This window comes from Melanostigma gelatinosum (assembly GCF_949748355.1).
Source record: "Melanostigma gelatinosum genome assembly, chromosome: 5".
In the NCBI taxonomy this organism is placed as follows: Eukaryota; Metazoa; Chordata; class Actinopteri; order Perciformes; family Zoarcidae; genus Melanostigma; species Melanostigma gelatinosum.
Genome location: NC_136638.1, coordinates 8,940,068 through 8,954,360, shown reverse-complemented (window position 1 = coordinate 8,954,360; position 14,293 = coordinate 8,940,068). Strand labels below are relative to the sequence as shown.

The 14,293-nt window shown below is 46.5% G+C and overlaps 1 protein-coding gene across 1 annotated transcript in view; it reads right to left on the bottom strand.

The window, feature by feature from the left end:
- aff2 (AF4/FMR2 family, member 2) overlaps window positions 1-14,293 on the bottom strand; it is a gene marked incomplete at both ends in the record, with an annotated part of 132,664 nt that overhangs the window by 76,279 nt on the left and 42,092 nt on the right. The window contains 2 exons of the mRNA XM_079268092.1: window positions 11,323-11,756; window positions 12,742-13,414. Coding sequence (XP_079124218.1) covers window positions 11,323-11,756; window positions 12,742-13,414 — 1,107 coding nt within the window. The remainder of the gene's footprint in view (window positions 1-11,322; window positions 11,757-12,741; window positions 13,415-14,293) is intronic.

Below are 14,293 nucleotides of genomic sequence, written 5' to 3'. Positions count from 1 at the left end.
TTGTTCGCATACAAGAAATGAAATGTAAATCTGTCACTTGACTCAACATCCGTTTCCATAACACCCAGGGATGGTATCCCACAACTAGGGATGGGTATCGTTAGTCGTTTATCGCTTGTCGGTTCGGTTCCTTATCGACACTCTTATCGATTCCTTTTTATTTTGTGAGAAAAAAAAGGCAATTCATTATTATTTTTGTAGGTAAACAAATAAGTCTTTGTTGTTTTCCTTTTTTTATTTTGCTGTAATCTCTGCAGTCTAAAATATTCAAGCCTTTCTCTCCTCTCTGTCTTGTTGTTGTTACAGACATGTCTGAACTTGAAGCGAAGCAGACTTTTTAATTTACCGTCTTGATGTAGACGTACAGAGTGAACCACACAACATACTGGTGAGCAAGGTGACGCACCACGACTGGATTTCTTTGAAGTAAATTCGCTTTATGACAAATGCAACAAATTGGATTTTGAACGCAGGTCTTCTTACTCTTACTTCTTTCCCCGGGATCTCCAGAGCACGCTGCATAACTGAGGCCAATGCAACGTATGGGTCCAGTATGGTAGGCTATAATAATGTTAAGAATATTCAATTCAATTCTATCAAGACAAACAAGACTGCTGGAGCCACTTCAGCACGCAGCAGCCAGGTAGCGGCACGCTGCAGTTCCTGCTCTGGGTGACATCTGCATTACCCGAACAGGGGAGGGAGATTCTCCGCTGTGATTAATAGCGAACACAACACCTCCTACTCACACCGACGCACACCCTGTCTCTTTGAGACACGCTCCGTTCAGCGGGGGAGAAAACCCCCCTTTGTTAATATACGCAACACATGCACACATACCTGTACTAATGGAGAAAAAAGGCCTTTATACACACACACACACACCTCTTTTTTAATTAGGGAATAAAAAGAGAATGAGTGACAGGTGTGTGCTTGTGTGTGTTTGTGCCGGCCGTGCGTGCGTGTGGTCCGTCTGTGTGTGGTTCTCAGTGTGACGCCTGTGTACAAACTAAATAAGTGCCTCTTGAGAGGGAGGGGGGGGGGGTCCTCGGGAGTACAATAGGGCATCAAATGTGTGTGTCTCTATACATTTGCGTGTTTATTCACACACACACTTTCATGAATCCCCAGAGGACTGAATGAGTCCCTTTTGTACACAGAATCAATGGCGTCACGTCAACCAAATGTCTCGTACGCTGACGGGACGTTTTGTGTGGATTAATACACACTTCTAAGACAACGACAACAAACCCTGTGAAGTTTGGGGGGTTTTGGCCTGTATTGAAACATGCATGGTAGATCTCTGCTCCGCATGTCTGCAGCATGCAAAATACACGCATCATCTTATATGATGCTAATTGTTCTTCCGTTGGGTTCCACTAGCATTTTGCTAACAAGTGGAACTTTTGCCGCCAGTATCGCAGCAGGTTTTGCCTCTTCAGACACAATGTACGTTCATTGGAACGCCTCATCTTGAACAGAAGACAAAGACAAAGCAGCTTGTTTGTGTTTTCGGCCACATCCGCACGAATGCCTTTTCGTTTTAAAAGCAAGATTTTTGTTACGTTTACGCCTGGCGTCCACAATAGCCCAGCGTTTTAGAACCCCTACAAAGAGATTGAGACCATAAACTCATGTTTACTGAGGCAATAAATCAAGAGAGAAGTCATTTTCTCATAGACTTCTATACAATCTGACTTTTCTTTTGCAACCAGAGGAGTCGCCCCCTGGTGGCCAGTAGAGAGAATGCACATTTTGAGACACTTAGGCGTTGGCTTCACTCAGCAGAACCGGAGGCTGCTGCCTGATTTGGACCAAATCATTTTTAAATACAAAAAAAAAATATCAACAATATTTTTGCATTTAAAAAACTATTATTTATTTATATGTATATATATCACAAAATATCTATATATAAATATAAATTCTAGGTCAAATCGCCCCCCCTTAGTCTCACATTGACATCTTGACTCCATTCTCTCGGCTGTCAGCATAAAACATGTGCTACAGAACGAGCTCCAGTCACCCAGCAGAGACATCTCAGCACCATCGCTGGGGCCAGCGTTGGCCCTCGGCCCGGGCCCCGACACCCACGGAGCTATGAAACCACGTGACACCCACTCAGGTGAGCTGTGTGTGTTTTTACACTGCAGCCAGAGTATTTCACACCGTGGCGGTGCAGAAACACTCGCCGGGTGACAGGTGAGCGAGCTCGTGACGCACAAACGCTCACTGTTTGTCTTTCAGAGGCCTTAATCAGCTGGAAACGACACCTGTATACGTCTCCCTTCTGTTTACTCGAACACATTGTTTCCTGTGTGCTTCAACGGTATGTACTCTAAACGAACACTGACCCTCTCTCTTTATCTCCCTCCTTGACTCGTCTTCTATTACTTTCTCTCTCTTTCTCTCCTACCCCCCCACTTTCCTTTTATTTCCTCTCTCGCTCATCCTCCCTTCTTCCTCTCCTCCCTCTCTATGCAGTTTAAGTCTAAATCGGGGGATTTGGGGGTCTTAATAGCTGAGGTGTAAAACACTGGCTGGTTCTCTGTAAGCTCTTAAGAGGAGAAAATAATCCAACACTGGCTCTTTTTTCTCAACAGCAGCTCTCCTCCCCCCCAATCACCCTATTAGCTGCCTCTCCTCTCCTATCCCCTCTCCTTTGCTTTCCTCTCCTCCTCCCCTCTTTTTTCCTCTCCACTCCACTCCTTTCCTCTCCTGTCCTCGCCCTACTCTCCTCTCCTCTCCTCTCCCCTCTCCCTCTTTTTTCCTCTCCTCCCCTCTCCCTCTTTTTTCCTCTCCTCTACTCTCTCCCTCCCCTCTCCCTCTTTTTTCCTCTCCTCCCCTCTCCTTTTTTCCTCTCCTGTCCTCGCCCTACTCTCCTCTCCCTCTTTTTTCCTCTCCTCCCCTCTCCTTCTCTCCTCTCCTGTCCCCGCCCTCCTCTCCTCTCCTCTCCTCTCCTCTCCTCTCCTCTCCCTCCTCTCCTCTCAAACAGTTCTTCTAGAAGCTGATGATTTGGTACCTGCAGGCTAATAACTTCTCACATCCACCAAATAAGCCAGTTATCAGTCATGGTTGTTCGCCGGAGTTTGTCAGTTGACTCCAACATTAAGGTCCATTTCAGCCGGCCCCACCACGACGAGGCACATGACTGCAGGAGGCCTTTCGTTCAATCAACCAATCACGCTGCCTGTTCATCGATACTGAGCATTTTCATAAATCTCAGGCTTTGGGCCGACTTTCATCTCTCACCGCCAGACTAATATCAAGGAACAATACACCGAACTGGGAAAAAAAGAAACAATGCGGAAAAAATTAAAATAAGAAATTGGCAGAGAAAGACAGAGAGAGCCATTTAATCGTATATCTTCCGTGTAATCTCTCTGATGCATTCTCTCGTTCCGTCTCCCAGAGAACTAAATCGTAAACAGAAAAAAAAAACGAAACAGAAACCCTTGTTTCCTCTCACTTTCCTCCCCCTCTCTCTGTCTTTCTGCGATGCTCTCTCGCCCGTCTCTCTCATCTTCCCCCTCTCGCTCACACCCTTCTCCCTCTCTCTCCTTTTTATATTCATAGGATTTTAAAATGTCTGTAATGGCCCTGCTAGATCAAAACACTCCTTCTCCCACTGTGTGTGTGTGTGTGTGTGTGTGTGTGTGTTTACGTCCGTGTGTGTATATGTGTGATTTGCATATTGTGGCTATGCTCTGATTGGCAAACTGGCAACGCAGAGCCCAGCGGGGCATTTTTTTATTAAAAGTCCCTACCCTACACACACACACGCACACACACACACACGCACACTCGCACACGCACACTCGCACACGCGCACACACTCACACGCACGCACACACGCACACACACACACAGGGACGTAGACAGAGTTAGGAACAGCCACTGGCCTGTATCAGAACCTAATGAATAATACTAAAGAGCGAGCAGTAGGGGTTCACCGTGTATTGTTTTGTAACGCCAAGAGTAATAAAGATTTTTATTACCATATTTTTATGAGCGCCAGACATGAGCTGTTATGGAATAGTCGGATATCTTATTAGCCGTTTCGGACTGAGTTTTTTATCGTCCGAGATGAAGCTGCCTTGTTATTCATTATATTTTACTGGTGGGGAAGTAGAAGTATTAAGTAGGATGAGCTTCCTGGGGACTAAATGTCATTGCATTAAAGCAGCGCAGCACGGCATCGTCAATCCCACATCAGCAACGTGGTGAGGATCCGTCAACGTAATTGATTATAAAACGAGGCTGATTTGCATAACGTTACCCACGATCCTCTTAAGAATGGCGGTGTTTAAGACAGAGGCCCAACAAGGTGGAGCTCTGTAACCTGTGTCAAGTGGAAGCTTCATCCCAGCAGTGTGATTCTGATGTATGAAGCACAGACTGTGTAGCGTCGTGACGTCACCCATCGGTTTGTGGACCGACGTTATGAAGCCTCGAGTTTGCCGTTTTGGCCGTCGCCATCTTGACTTTTTTGAAACCAGCGAGCGGAAGTGACCATATTTGGACTGTGAAGGAGTGAGGTGCACGGCTCTGGTAGTGACCTGTCAATCACAAGGTTCTGAAAGCGAAAGCATCTCGGGAGCACGTTGAGGAGAGGTGAAACGTTTGAGTTCTGTCCCGACCAAAGCATGATGCATTAGGCTGAACAGGACATGTTTAGTAGTCCCTAAAATAGATTTAAATGTTTCTTCGTGTTAAAAGTCGTTTATGCACAGCTGCTGTCACCATGCGTCATATAGAGTCGTTATTCGGCTGTTGCATATTCTCTGTTTACTTTAACGGCCACGTATGTATGAGGGAGACTGCAACAGTCTGTAAATCCTTTCACTCATTCCCCTTTGCCCCACACCGTACATCTTACTCCAGTGAGGAATTCAATCCATGAACATTTTAAGTCAAGTACTGAAGTACTGATCGTCCTGTTAAGGGAAAGGGTTGCTGTGTTAATGTAAAGTCATTTATGAGTCACAAGAATCCTTTTGAATTTGAGGTTCAGCATTTTCATACAAATATCTCGTTACTTTGGTTTGTTTTATAGAGAAGCTAATTATTTTTATATTATTTGGGGTAAATTACTTGTTGCAAATGAATCAGGAATATATCAATGAATTGTTATAATAATCAAGTCATTACATTAATTGACCAATCAAAAAAATAATAATAATTTGATGAATAGATTAAAAAAATAAACATGTGCAGCCCTGGTTCAGGACAACATCAAATAGCTTCAGTTTTGAAATATCCTAAAGAATGATCCCTCCGTTGATGAATGAGTATTACTATCAGTAATACTTCAGTCACATACAACTGAACAGCGGCTTCTGTAATGTGTTGTGTGAAGCAGCCTACAGCCTCGTAACATGGACTCACTGGAACAATGGAACAATGTCAAACAGACACTTTATTTGGCAGCATATAAAAAGTGTTAAGTCAATAACAAGAACTCCATAACATCATTTATTATCCTCTAAAAGGAGATACTTTCACTGTTTTAAGTGCATTTGGTTTAATTAAGTTAGAGTTTAAATGTAATTTTAAATTATAATTGATGCCTTTTACTTTAAAAAGGATCTGAATACTTCTTCCACCACTGCTCATAATTATTTTATTCAAATGTCAGACGACTCCGGATTTAAACTGTGAATTAAATCCTTGACAGCGTGAACCCGGGACACCGGCTACATGCTGCTGCTGCTGCTTAAAAGGTCCCCAACCCACTCCGGCAGACGGCGTGGAGGCTGCAGCAGAAGAGCCGGGGATTGACCGCAGCGACCCCCCCCCCCCCCCCCCCAGCCCTCAGCCTCTCCCCTCAGCCCTGCCCCGACTTGGAACCGCAAAAACCGGAAAAAAAAAGAGCGTGACTCAGGAGGTGTGAAGGAGGGGATTCACTGAGGAGTCGGAGACGACGGCACTCTTGAGGGCCGATGATACGCACCGTCGGCCTCTTCAAGTGACGGCAGAGATCAATGCTGATCATTGCAGCTAATCCGGCCAAAAGAGCTGTGATGTTAATCCTCGGGGCGAACGGCTCGTCTCCAATCATGTTCTGTTCTAAACAGCATCGCTAAATAACTAACCGCTCTGTGGCAGCCGCAATCATTAAACCACCACTCTGTCTGTGTGTGTGTGTGTCTGTCTGTCTGTCTGTCTGTGTGTGTGTGTGTGTGTGTGTGTGTGTGTGCACTCTTAGGAGAAAGCAATCTGTGAAATGTAAAAGGAGACGTATGTCCTTTGGACTTCGTCTGCAACTGAAGCCGACGTCTTCGCTTTTCTTTGTTCCAAAGATGAGCTTCGCTGCTAAAATACAGAAACCTGACCCCCCCCCCCCCTCTCTGTGTGTGATCTCTCTTATTGCCGGGCAGCTATTGCTGTGATGACACCCCGGCAGCACCTTCTGATGGGAGGCCTTCCCCTTTCATGCCTTTTGGCTCCGGTGCATTTCTCCCTCAGCGCCCTCTTCTCTGTCTCACCGCAGTCACGCAGCAGCAGTCTGATTCCTCGGTCTGTGTTCTTTGTTTTCTAGAAGGCCGTTTTATGATCATTTTATTATCAGCGTGAAAGCTCAATCACTTCATCTCCCTCTGTCTCTCCCTCTGCAGGGGCAATTAGTGGGCTCTAATGAATGAAAGCGTTAAAAGACTTTCAGTGAGCTTTGATACAGTATCAGAGATACCTGCTGCCTGTATAAATGTATTGGCAGGTGCCGACACGGTGAAAGACGGCGCCGTGTGTGTGTGTGTGTGTTCATTCGTGTTACGTCTCGGTCGTGAGTTGACAAGCAGCCGGAGGGAAAGAGAGGCCTGATGGGTATTATGCAAATGAGGCCAGCTGTTTGCTGCATTGGCAGACTCCTCATAACTCTCTTCTAGTTCTGCTGGAAGAGAGGGAATATTTTTACCCTCCTCGTCGCTGCGTTCTCTCGCCTCTTCTTTTATTTCCTCAGAGAATGTATTTTCTACATGCCGTAATTTTACACACACCCATCCCTCTAACGCGTTTTGTTTTTTACCGCTATTCCCCCGCGAACGCCCGGCTATCCATCTGCACTGTTACGATAATGAATGGACAAACAGGGGAAAGCTTCCTGAAGCATTTGTTGACTTCTGCAGTATAAAGTAAATTATTCTGAGGATCCACAGCTCACTGAAAAACAGTGTTTTCTGTGAATAGGTCTCATGTTAATTCAGCCACTTTACCACTGCAGTCTCTCTCTCTCTCTCTCGACCACTTCACATTTAGTTTTTCTGTAAGAACTGACATAGTATCATCTCATAAAGATGCTAACATGTTGTCAAAGAGCTGCCCATCCAGCAGACAGCATTCGTTTGGAGTCGTGTTTCTGTCCACCTGATGACTTTAAGCCCAATATTTACTCGCCTTTTAGCTCAGTTTTGGTCTCCACCACCTCCCGAAGAAGATATCGGACTCTCTAGCTGCTGATGTTCACCGGCTAGCCACTCTGCCTGTCTGCTGTTGCTTGAAACAGGGTTGGTGTGAGAGCTGAGAGTGAAGCTAAACAGTAAAGTTGCCGTCTGTAAAAACCAAAACAATGAGCTGAAAGACACTAAAAGGCTCCACATTTCTCTGTGGCTTCATCACGACAGGCATTAGTGCAGCATTAAAATCACCCTTCATTCAAAAAAGAAGGAATTGCTTTTTGGATAACAAAGTTGTAAACTATGTCTCCAAGCTCACCACTGTAGCTACACATAACTATCATTATAATAACCATGGCAGAGGGATGTCAATGTGATGACTCCACAAGCATTTGTCCACAAATGTGTGCAGCCGATTTATCCAACTCAAAGATGCCTGACGTGGCAAATGAATATGCAAATGAGCGTATGACATCATCTTGGCACCTTCGAGCAACCTAGTCACCTGCTAAAATATTCCGGGCAACTTCAGGTGATGGTTTTGCGCTATTTGCACTTTGCTCAAGTGTCTCGAGGTGAGAGAGACGGAGCCGGTTCATTTATTAAATCCGAGCACGGCTGTCTTTGAAGTCGGAGAAAGAACAAAGGTACATTTTGGAATAATAAAACCCAATGAAACACAAGCTAATCACTGAGGTTTCAAACTGCCTTTAGAAGAGGCATCGTCTCTTCTGACCCTGCGTAACCTGTTCAGCATACATACGTCGCCGAGGTGCTTTGTGAACGGGTGAACCCACTTGGACAGGCCTCGCGTTCGATGTTTCATCTGAATTCAGTCCAGCCAGCTTCCCAGCGTTCACGCTCACCAGGCGAGTGTGTCAGGCAGGATCTCCTCATGCACAGAGGCGTGAACGAATGCTTTCTCTGAGAGCGGAATTGATTTGTTTGCCGTTGGCCTCATGGTGATTACCGACTGGAGGCCTTAGTCTACGCTGCTTCTTATTTACCGCCACATTAGTGGCGAGTGCATCGCCGCGCGTGCCAACACGGAAAAGCCCTCAAATCGCTGTGAAATTACACCGCCTCTGTACCTTGAGCTACATGTAAATGAAACTTGTCACGCCGCCGTTGGAAGTGTCACCTGTCACCTCCGTGTTTACCTCGTTGCCTCACAGATACACTTGTTTATCCACTCCACTCGAGTGTTGTTTGCTTATAGTTCTTCTTCATCTGAAGACAATGAAGATCATCCTTATTACCGACTCACCACAATATGTCTCCTACGCGCACCGGAGGAGGAAGTTCCCGCATCACGCGCCAGCCTCACGCTGGGCCGCGGTTTGGCTTCCGACTGGTTGTGATGTTAGAGCTCCTGCTGGTACGTCCGGGTGTTACACACAGAGCTGAGCTCAGAGACACTTTACCTTGAAATGATTGTTGCGTGAATATGCAATGGCACTGCAGTATTACCGGCTCAACTTCATAATATGTCACACTGGATTAGTCCAAAGTAAAATATAATGCAGTGTGTGTGTGTTTGTCTCGAGGTAGATTTAAGCCTACTGTAACTGTTAGGAAAAAATCAATAGTCATCATTCTCTCTCTCTCTCTCCCACATACACACACACACACACACTTGGGAATAACGGGCTCGAATCAATAATTCTATAGTGCTAACAGAAAGCTTCCACAGCAGTTTAAAGGCGTGTTGTGCGCGCGCACACACACACATACACACCCTTTGACACACACTCACAAAAATACTGAGCATTCAACAGCTGTGAGCCAAATACTGGTATGTCACACACACTCATTGCACCTGAACTAACTTGAACACGGTTCAATGGAAAGTCAACCCTGCTGATTGACTTCACAAGATCTCCGTGATCAGGACGACCACTGATAGCTGGGGACCAACCAACACCCCAAGCCTCATGTCCGCCAAAAAGTGCCTTCAATCGGCAGTGTGGGAACATTTTGGATACAGTAAATGAGCGGGATCGTCATCGGCCGAGCTTCAGTAAAGGTATGCGATCTGTAGATGGGCGCTTAGGCCTTCTAGACGCTGGTGTGACAGTGATACAGAGCTGCTAGCGCTGCAGCTGCTGTAACGGAGAAGAGCCTGATGGAGCTTCCATTCAGTTACGCTGTGTGACCTGTTGAACTTCCAAACACTAGCTCTAAGTAGCTTATGATACAGAATTAAAATGTATTTATTCATCAATAAAAATACAATCGTAGTGTTTTGACAAGTAGTTGATGATGATCATAATAGATATTTGAGTTCATCGGCTGTAGGCCGATCAGAAATGGATTGAAGGGAGATCAACCGAGTGAAAGCTTTATCGTATCAGATAAAACAGATGTTGACAAACTGCATCATTTGCAGTTTGCAAACAGGTAATAAATCCCAATATATCCCAATGTTTGACATCGCAATACTCAGCAATTTGCGAAATGTTTTAAGTCGCAATCATTTCGTATTGTATCCTGATTCGATGGCACCGTGGGGCCTCTGGTGTTACCTGTCACTATGTTGCCAATCGGAGGGTAAAGTGTGGACATGTTGCCCCGGTTCCTTGCCATAAAAGGAGCAGCAGGACTCTCAGAGTCGTCCGCTTGGCGTGTACAATCCTCCGCGTTTCCGTTTAAGCTGCAGAACACATCCAATAACTCATCTCACAGAACAAACACAGCCATGATAAGGTGCTGCAATCAGTCGCTCATTGTCTCCCTCTATCCCTCCTTAGTCTCCGTGCCTCGTCCCCCTCGCTTTCTTATCATCCGTCTCCCCTCCGTCTCTCTCTCCCCCCCCCCCCCCCCCTCGGTTCCTGCATCCAGTTTGCATTTGCCTTCCAATAAATTCTGCCCCGGAATAAATATGAGAGGAGTGGAAAACTAAACGGTGAGCAGGGGCGATAACGGCGGCATCCATGGGTGTGTGGGTGAAAACAAAGTGAGAGAAAGCACTCACGGCCATGAATGTACTTACTCCCGTTCTCACCCCGCCGCAAGAAAGTGTTGAAAGTAAAGTAGATTTTAATTCCCTCCCCGGCTCCCTTTTTGCTTCCTCCTTCCCGGTGCCATATGCTCAAAGCTCCATCTCGGGCTCATTTGGAGTGCTGCGCGCACACGCACACACGCACACACACACACACACACACACACACACACACGCACACAAGCTCTATCAAAGCACAGGAACAGCTGGCTTGCTCGATATGGATGACTACTCGCCTGTCAACTGGTTTCACACAGCACACACACACACACACACACACACGCATCAAGCCTGGTGTTTCTTGCTGTTTTGAAAAGGAAAGTGAGTGAGAGACAGATAGAGAGTGTTCAGGTCAGAGAGTTAAGTGAGTGTGTGTGTGTGTGTGAAGAAGTTTGGGATTGTTAAGATTCATCTGACATTTCAATGAGCCACATGTGTGAATATTCACCATGACATCGTGAGTAGAGAGAGTTGCTGTTACTATCGAACTACCCAAATCTAACAATCATGAACGGCGGTGTGATTTACGCCCTTAGAGTAAAGTTAGGTCATTTTGTGCAGTCAGACATTTGAACTTTGGTTATTTGATGCCGATATGAAGCTTTGTGGACTTCCTGTTGAGCGTGTAATGATTTTACACGGGTTCCTGGAAAGGTTTGGATTTGGACTGTATCTATGGAATGGGGCGAGTATTAAGTTGACATTGGTGCATTGTGTGGTTTATGAAACTATATTTAGCACAGAAGATACTGTGAAAATGCATATACAAGTAAGTAAATACATTTGAATTATCAATATATATATATTTGTTTTAAATGACTATTATTTGTGACCCAATTGTAAATAATGTGCGACATGTTGGGATCATTTTCAGAACAGCATTCATCCCTGAACAACTTGATGTGTTTAGTAAATATTGTTCCTTACCTCCCCTGTGTGGCCCAGGCTCAGTTTTGGCAGTTTGTTCTTGGCGTTCCCGGCGTTCCCGCCGTAGGCCTGGCTGTTGTTGAACCCCTCCGTGGCCACTAGAGGGGGCTTGAGCTGGGGAGAGTCACTCGGCACCTGGTCCTGGCCATCCATTGGGCGAACATACGCCGTGGGCTTCTGCTGGATCGCGATCGGCTTCCCCGATAGGCTGCCGGGCGGGAAGGTGGGGGTGGTCAGTCCAGACGTGGGAGTGGTCAGGCCGGGGGTGGGCGTCGTCAGGACCGAGGTGGAAGCCAGCGGGGAGGAGGACGTAGAGAGGTGGGAGCCGGCCTCGTTTTCAAACGGGGAGGATTTAAAATGTCCACCATTTTCCGTGTTAGTGGAAGACTTGAAATGGCCACCGTCCATGGTGGCAGATCGGAAATTGCCACCATCTGTACAAGAGAATGAACATGGAGGGAAAAGAAAAAAATAAAAAGTAAAAAATAACCACAGCAACACCTGTTCTAATGGAATATTGCTCTGCTCTGTCAGAATCTAAGGCCAAAAAACTACCCTCTCCCAGATGGATGGAGCCAATCACAATCAAAGCAAATTATGTGTTTAGAAAGCTGTGGTTCATCATCAGATGCAGCTGTTCACTTTCACAAGCCCCGCCCAAAAGGTGATGGAGTCTGTTCTGCACTGAAAATATTCATCAGCAGTCGTGGATCCAGTAGATAGAAACATTTACCCATGAATATGAAAACACAAGTCCTCTTTTTGTCGTGTGGATGGCAGGTTTGATCGATCCACATCAAGGAATGGTTTGACATTTTTGGAAATGATTAATTAATTCGTATTATTCTTAACAAGAGAGGACATGTCATGTTGGTTAGATCGTTATCATCAAGACTCATAAAGAGTGGAAACAGATGTTCATGGCAGCCTTGTTGAAAAGACACGTAAATGTAACAGGAACAATAATACAATTGATTTCGCGAATGTTAAAGGAGATTTATGACATTTGTAACTAGTTTCAAGACTGGCTCCAAATACGTAACGGGTCTTTCATGTTCTTCCCATTCTGCAGACTTCATGCTTGCAGCATTAGCTTAGCATGAAGACAGGAAGCATTGGGAGTCAGCTAGCCTGGTCCTTCTAAAGAAATCGCCATATCAGCACCACTTTAAGTTGTAACATGTTAACTACTAACATTTAGAGGTGCTGGTATGCTGGTTTTCTGTAGCACTGGAGAGAGCAAAGCTTACCGTTTCTTCCTGCTTACTGTTTTACTGCTAAGCTAAGCTATGCTAACTGGCTGCTACCTCTACGTTTAGCATACAGACACACGAGTGGTGTCGATCCTTTCATCCAAATCTCTGTATTTTTCCCAAAACGTCAACCTATCCCTTTGAAGCCTTTCAGTGTCGGACTTACCTGGAAGAGGAAGGGTTTTGGAGGGGTGGGAAGCGTGCCTTCTCCCGGAAGAAGACGAGGAAGAGGAGGATGAAGAGGAGGAAGAAGGGCTTGAGTCGCCTTTGAGGCCGAGTTCATCTTTGAGTGAGCTAAACAGCTCGTCGTGCCTTTGCATTTGCTGTTCCTGGAGTAAAGACATTTTCCCTCTGCCACTCGTGGCCGCCGTGGCCGCCGTGACCGGCCCCGCCCCGTTCGGTGCCAAGCCCACAACGAGGCCTCCCCCCTGGGCGCTCTGTCCGTGGCCTGCCCTCGACCAGTCCATGGAGCTCCGGGACTTTTTAGAAGTCTGATGTGGGATCGCCGTGGCGCTCGCAGATGACGCGGTCGCAGCAGGCGGCTGCATGGAAGTTGACGACGAGGAAGATGCGTTTGCCATCCTCTTCTCCCCGCCTCCCTCTGCTCCTCCTCCTCCTCCACCTCCACCTGTTCCTCCTCTCAGGGCGTCGTTGAAAACCTGGGACTCCATGGCGGGTCTCTCTGTCGTCGACGTGGTCGGGGTCTGCAGGTTGTTGCTGCCTTTGGGGATTCCCACTAAGTGGCTCTGGTTAGAGTGGCTGGTTAACAGGTCTTTCATTTCCTCGTAGGAACCCAGCGTGTTCTGGACGCGACTGGCCAATGCATCACCTTTATTCGTCTGAAAGGAAGAAAAAACACAAGAGGGGGAGAGAGAGAGAGAGCGAGACAGAGAGACAGAGAGAGAGGGAGACAAGAGCATTAATTAAGTCTTTCAATTTTCCTTTTCTTCAGGCTTGATGAAAAGCCCCCTTTATTCATCCAGAGAGGAGCAGTGCGAGACGGATAGGGTGACCACTGACCAGACATCAGGACGACATGATTAATTAAAACACATGCCACCCTTAAGAGGGTCCCGTCCGGGCTGGTGCAGTAAAATTAATGGGGCAGGAATCATTATTAGCCTGACCCCGGATTCTAAGGCAATCACGGCTTGAAAGAATGGCACCTTCAGCCGCGCCCAACGCAGAGATGTTCCTCAGAATAGCTCGAGAGTTCCTTCCGTGTCAGCCACTGACAGCTTCATTAATGATGGAGCTGCACGTTTTGGGGAAAAGGACAAGGGCAGTCAGCGGGGGTTTCAGTCGCTCTATATTTGGAACCGGGGGGGGGGGGGGAAAGCCATGGAAGAGGAGGGACGAGTGAAGAGCGGCAGATCATCATCCCCCGTCCCCGACATTTCATTTCTACCTGAGCGACAAATAAGTGAAGCAAATACATCAATCATGGGCCCGGTTTGAATTATGCAAGATCTGCAGCCAAGAAGACATTTCATCATGAATCGCAGACAAGCGACGGATCCGTGTGAAACGTGGCATTGTAATTTGACCGTACAGAACTTTTCTTTTTGTGTGGGTTGATCGATGGGGCCATGAAGGCGAGCTATCTGACAACCTGCCCCCCCGCGGTAACACCGAGTGACTGTCAAGTAAAGCTACGGTGGGTTTAGAAAGGTTGAAACGGATCAGGAGGCGCGAATAAGACCCTTTGTCTCATTTTC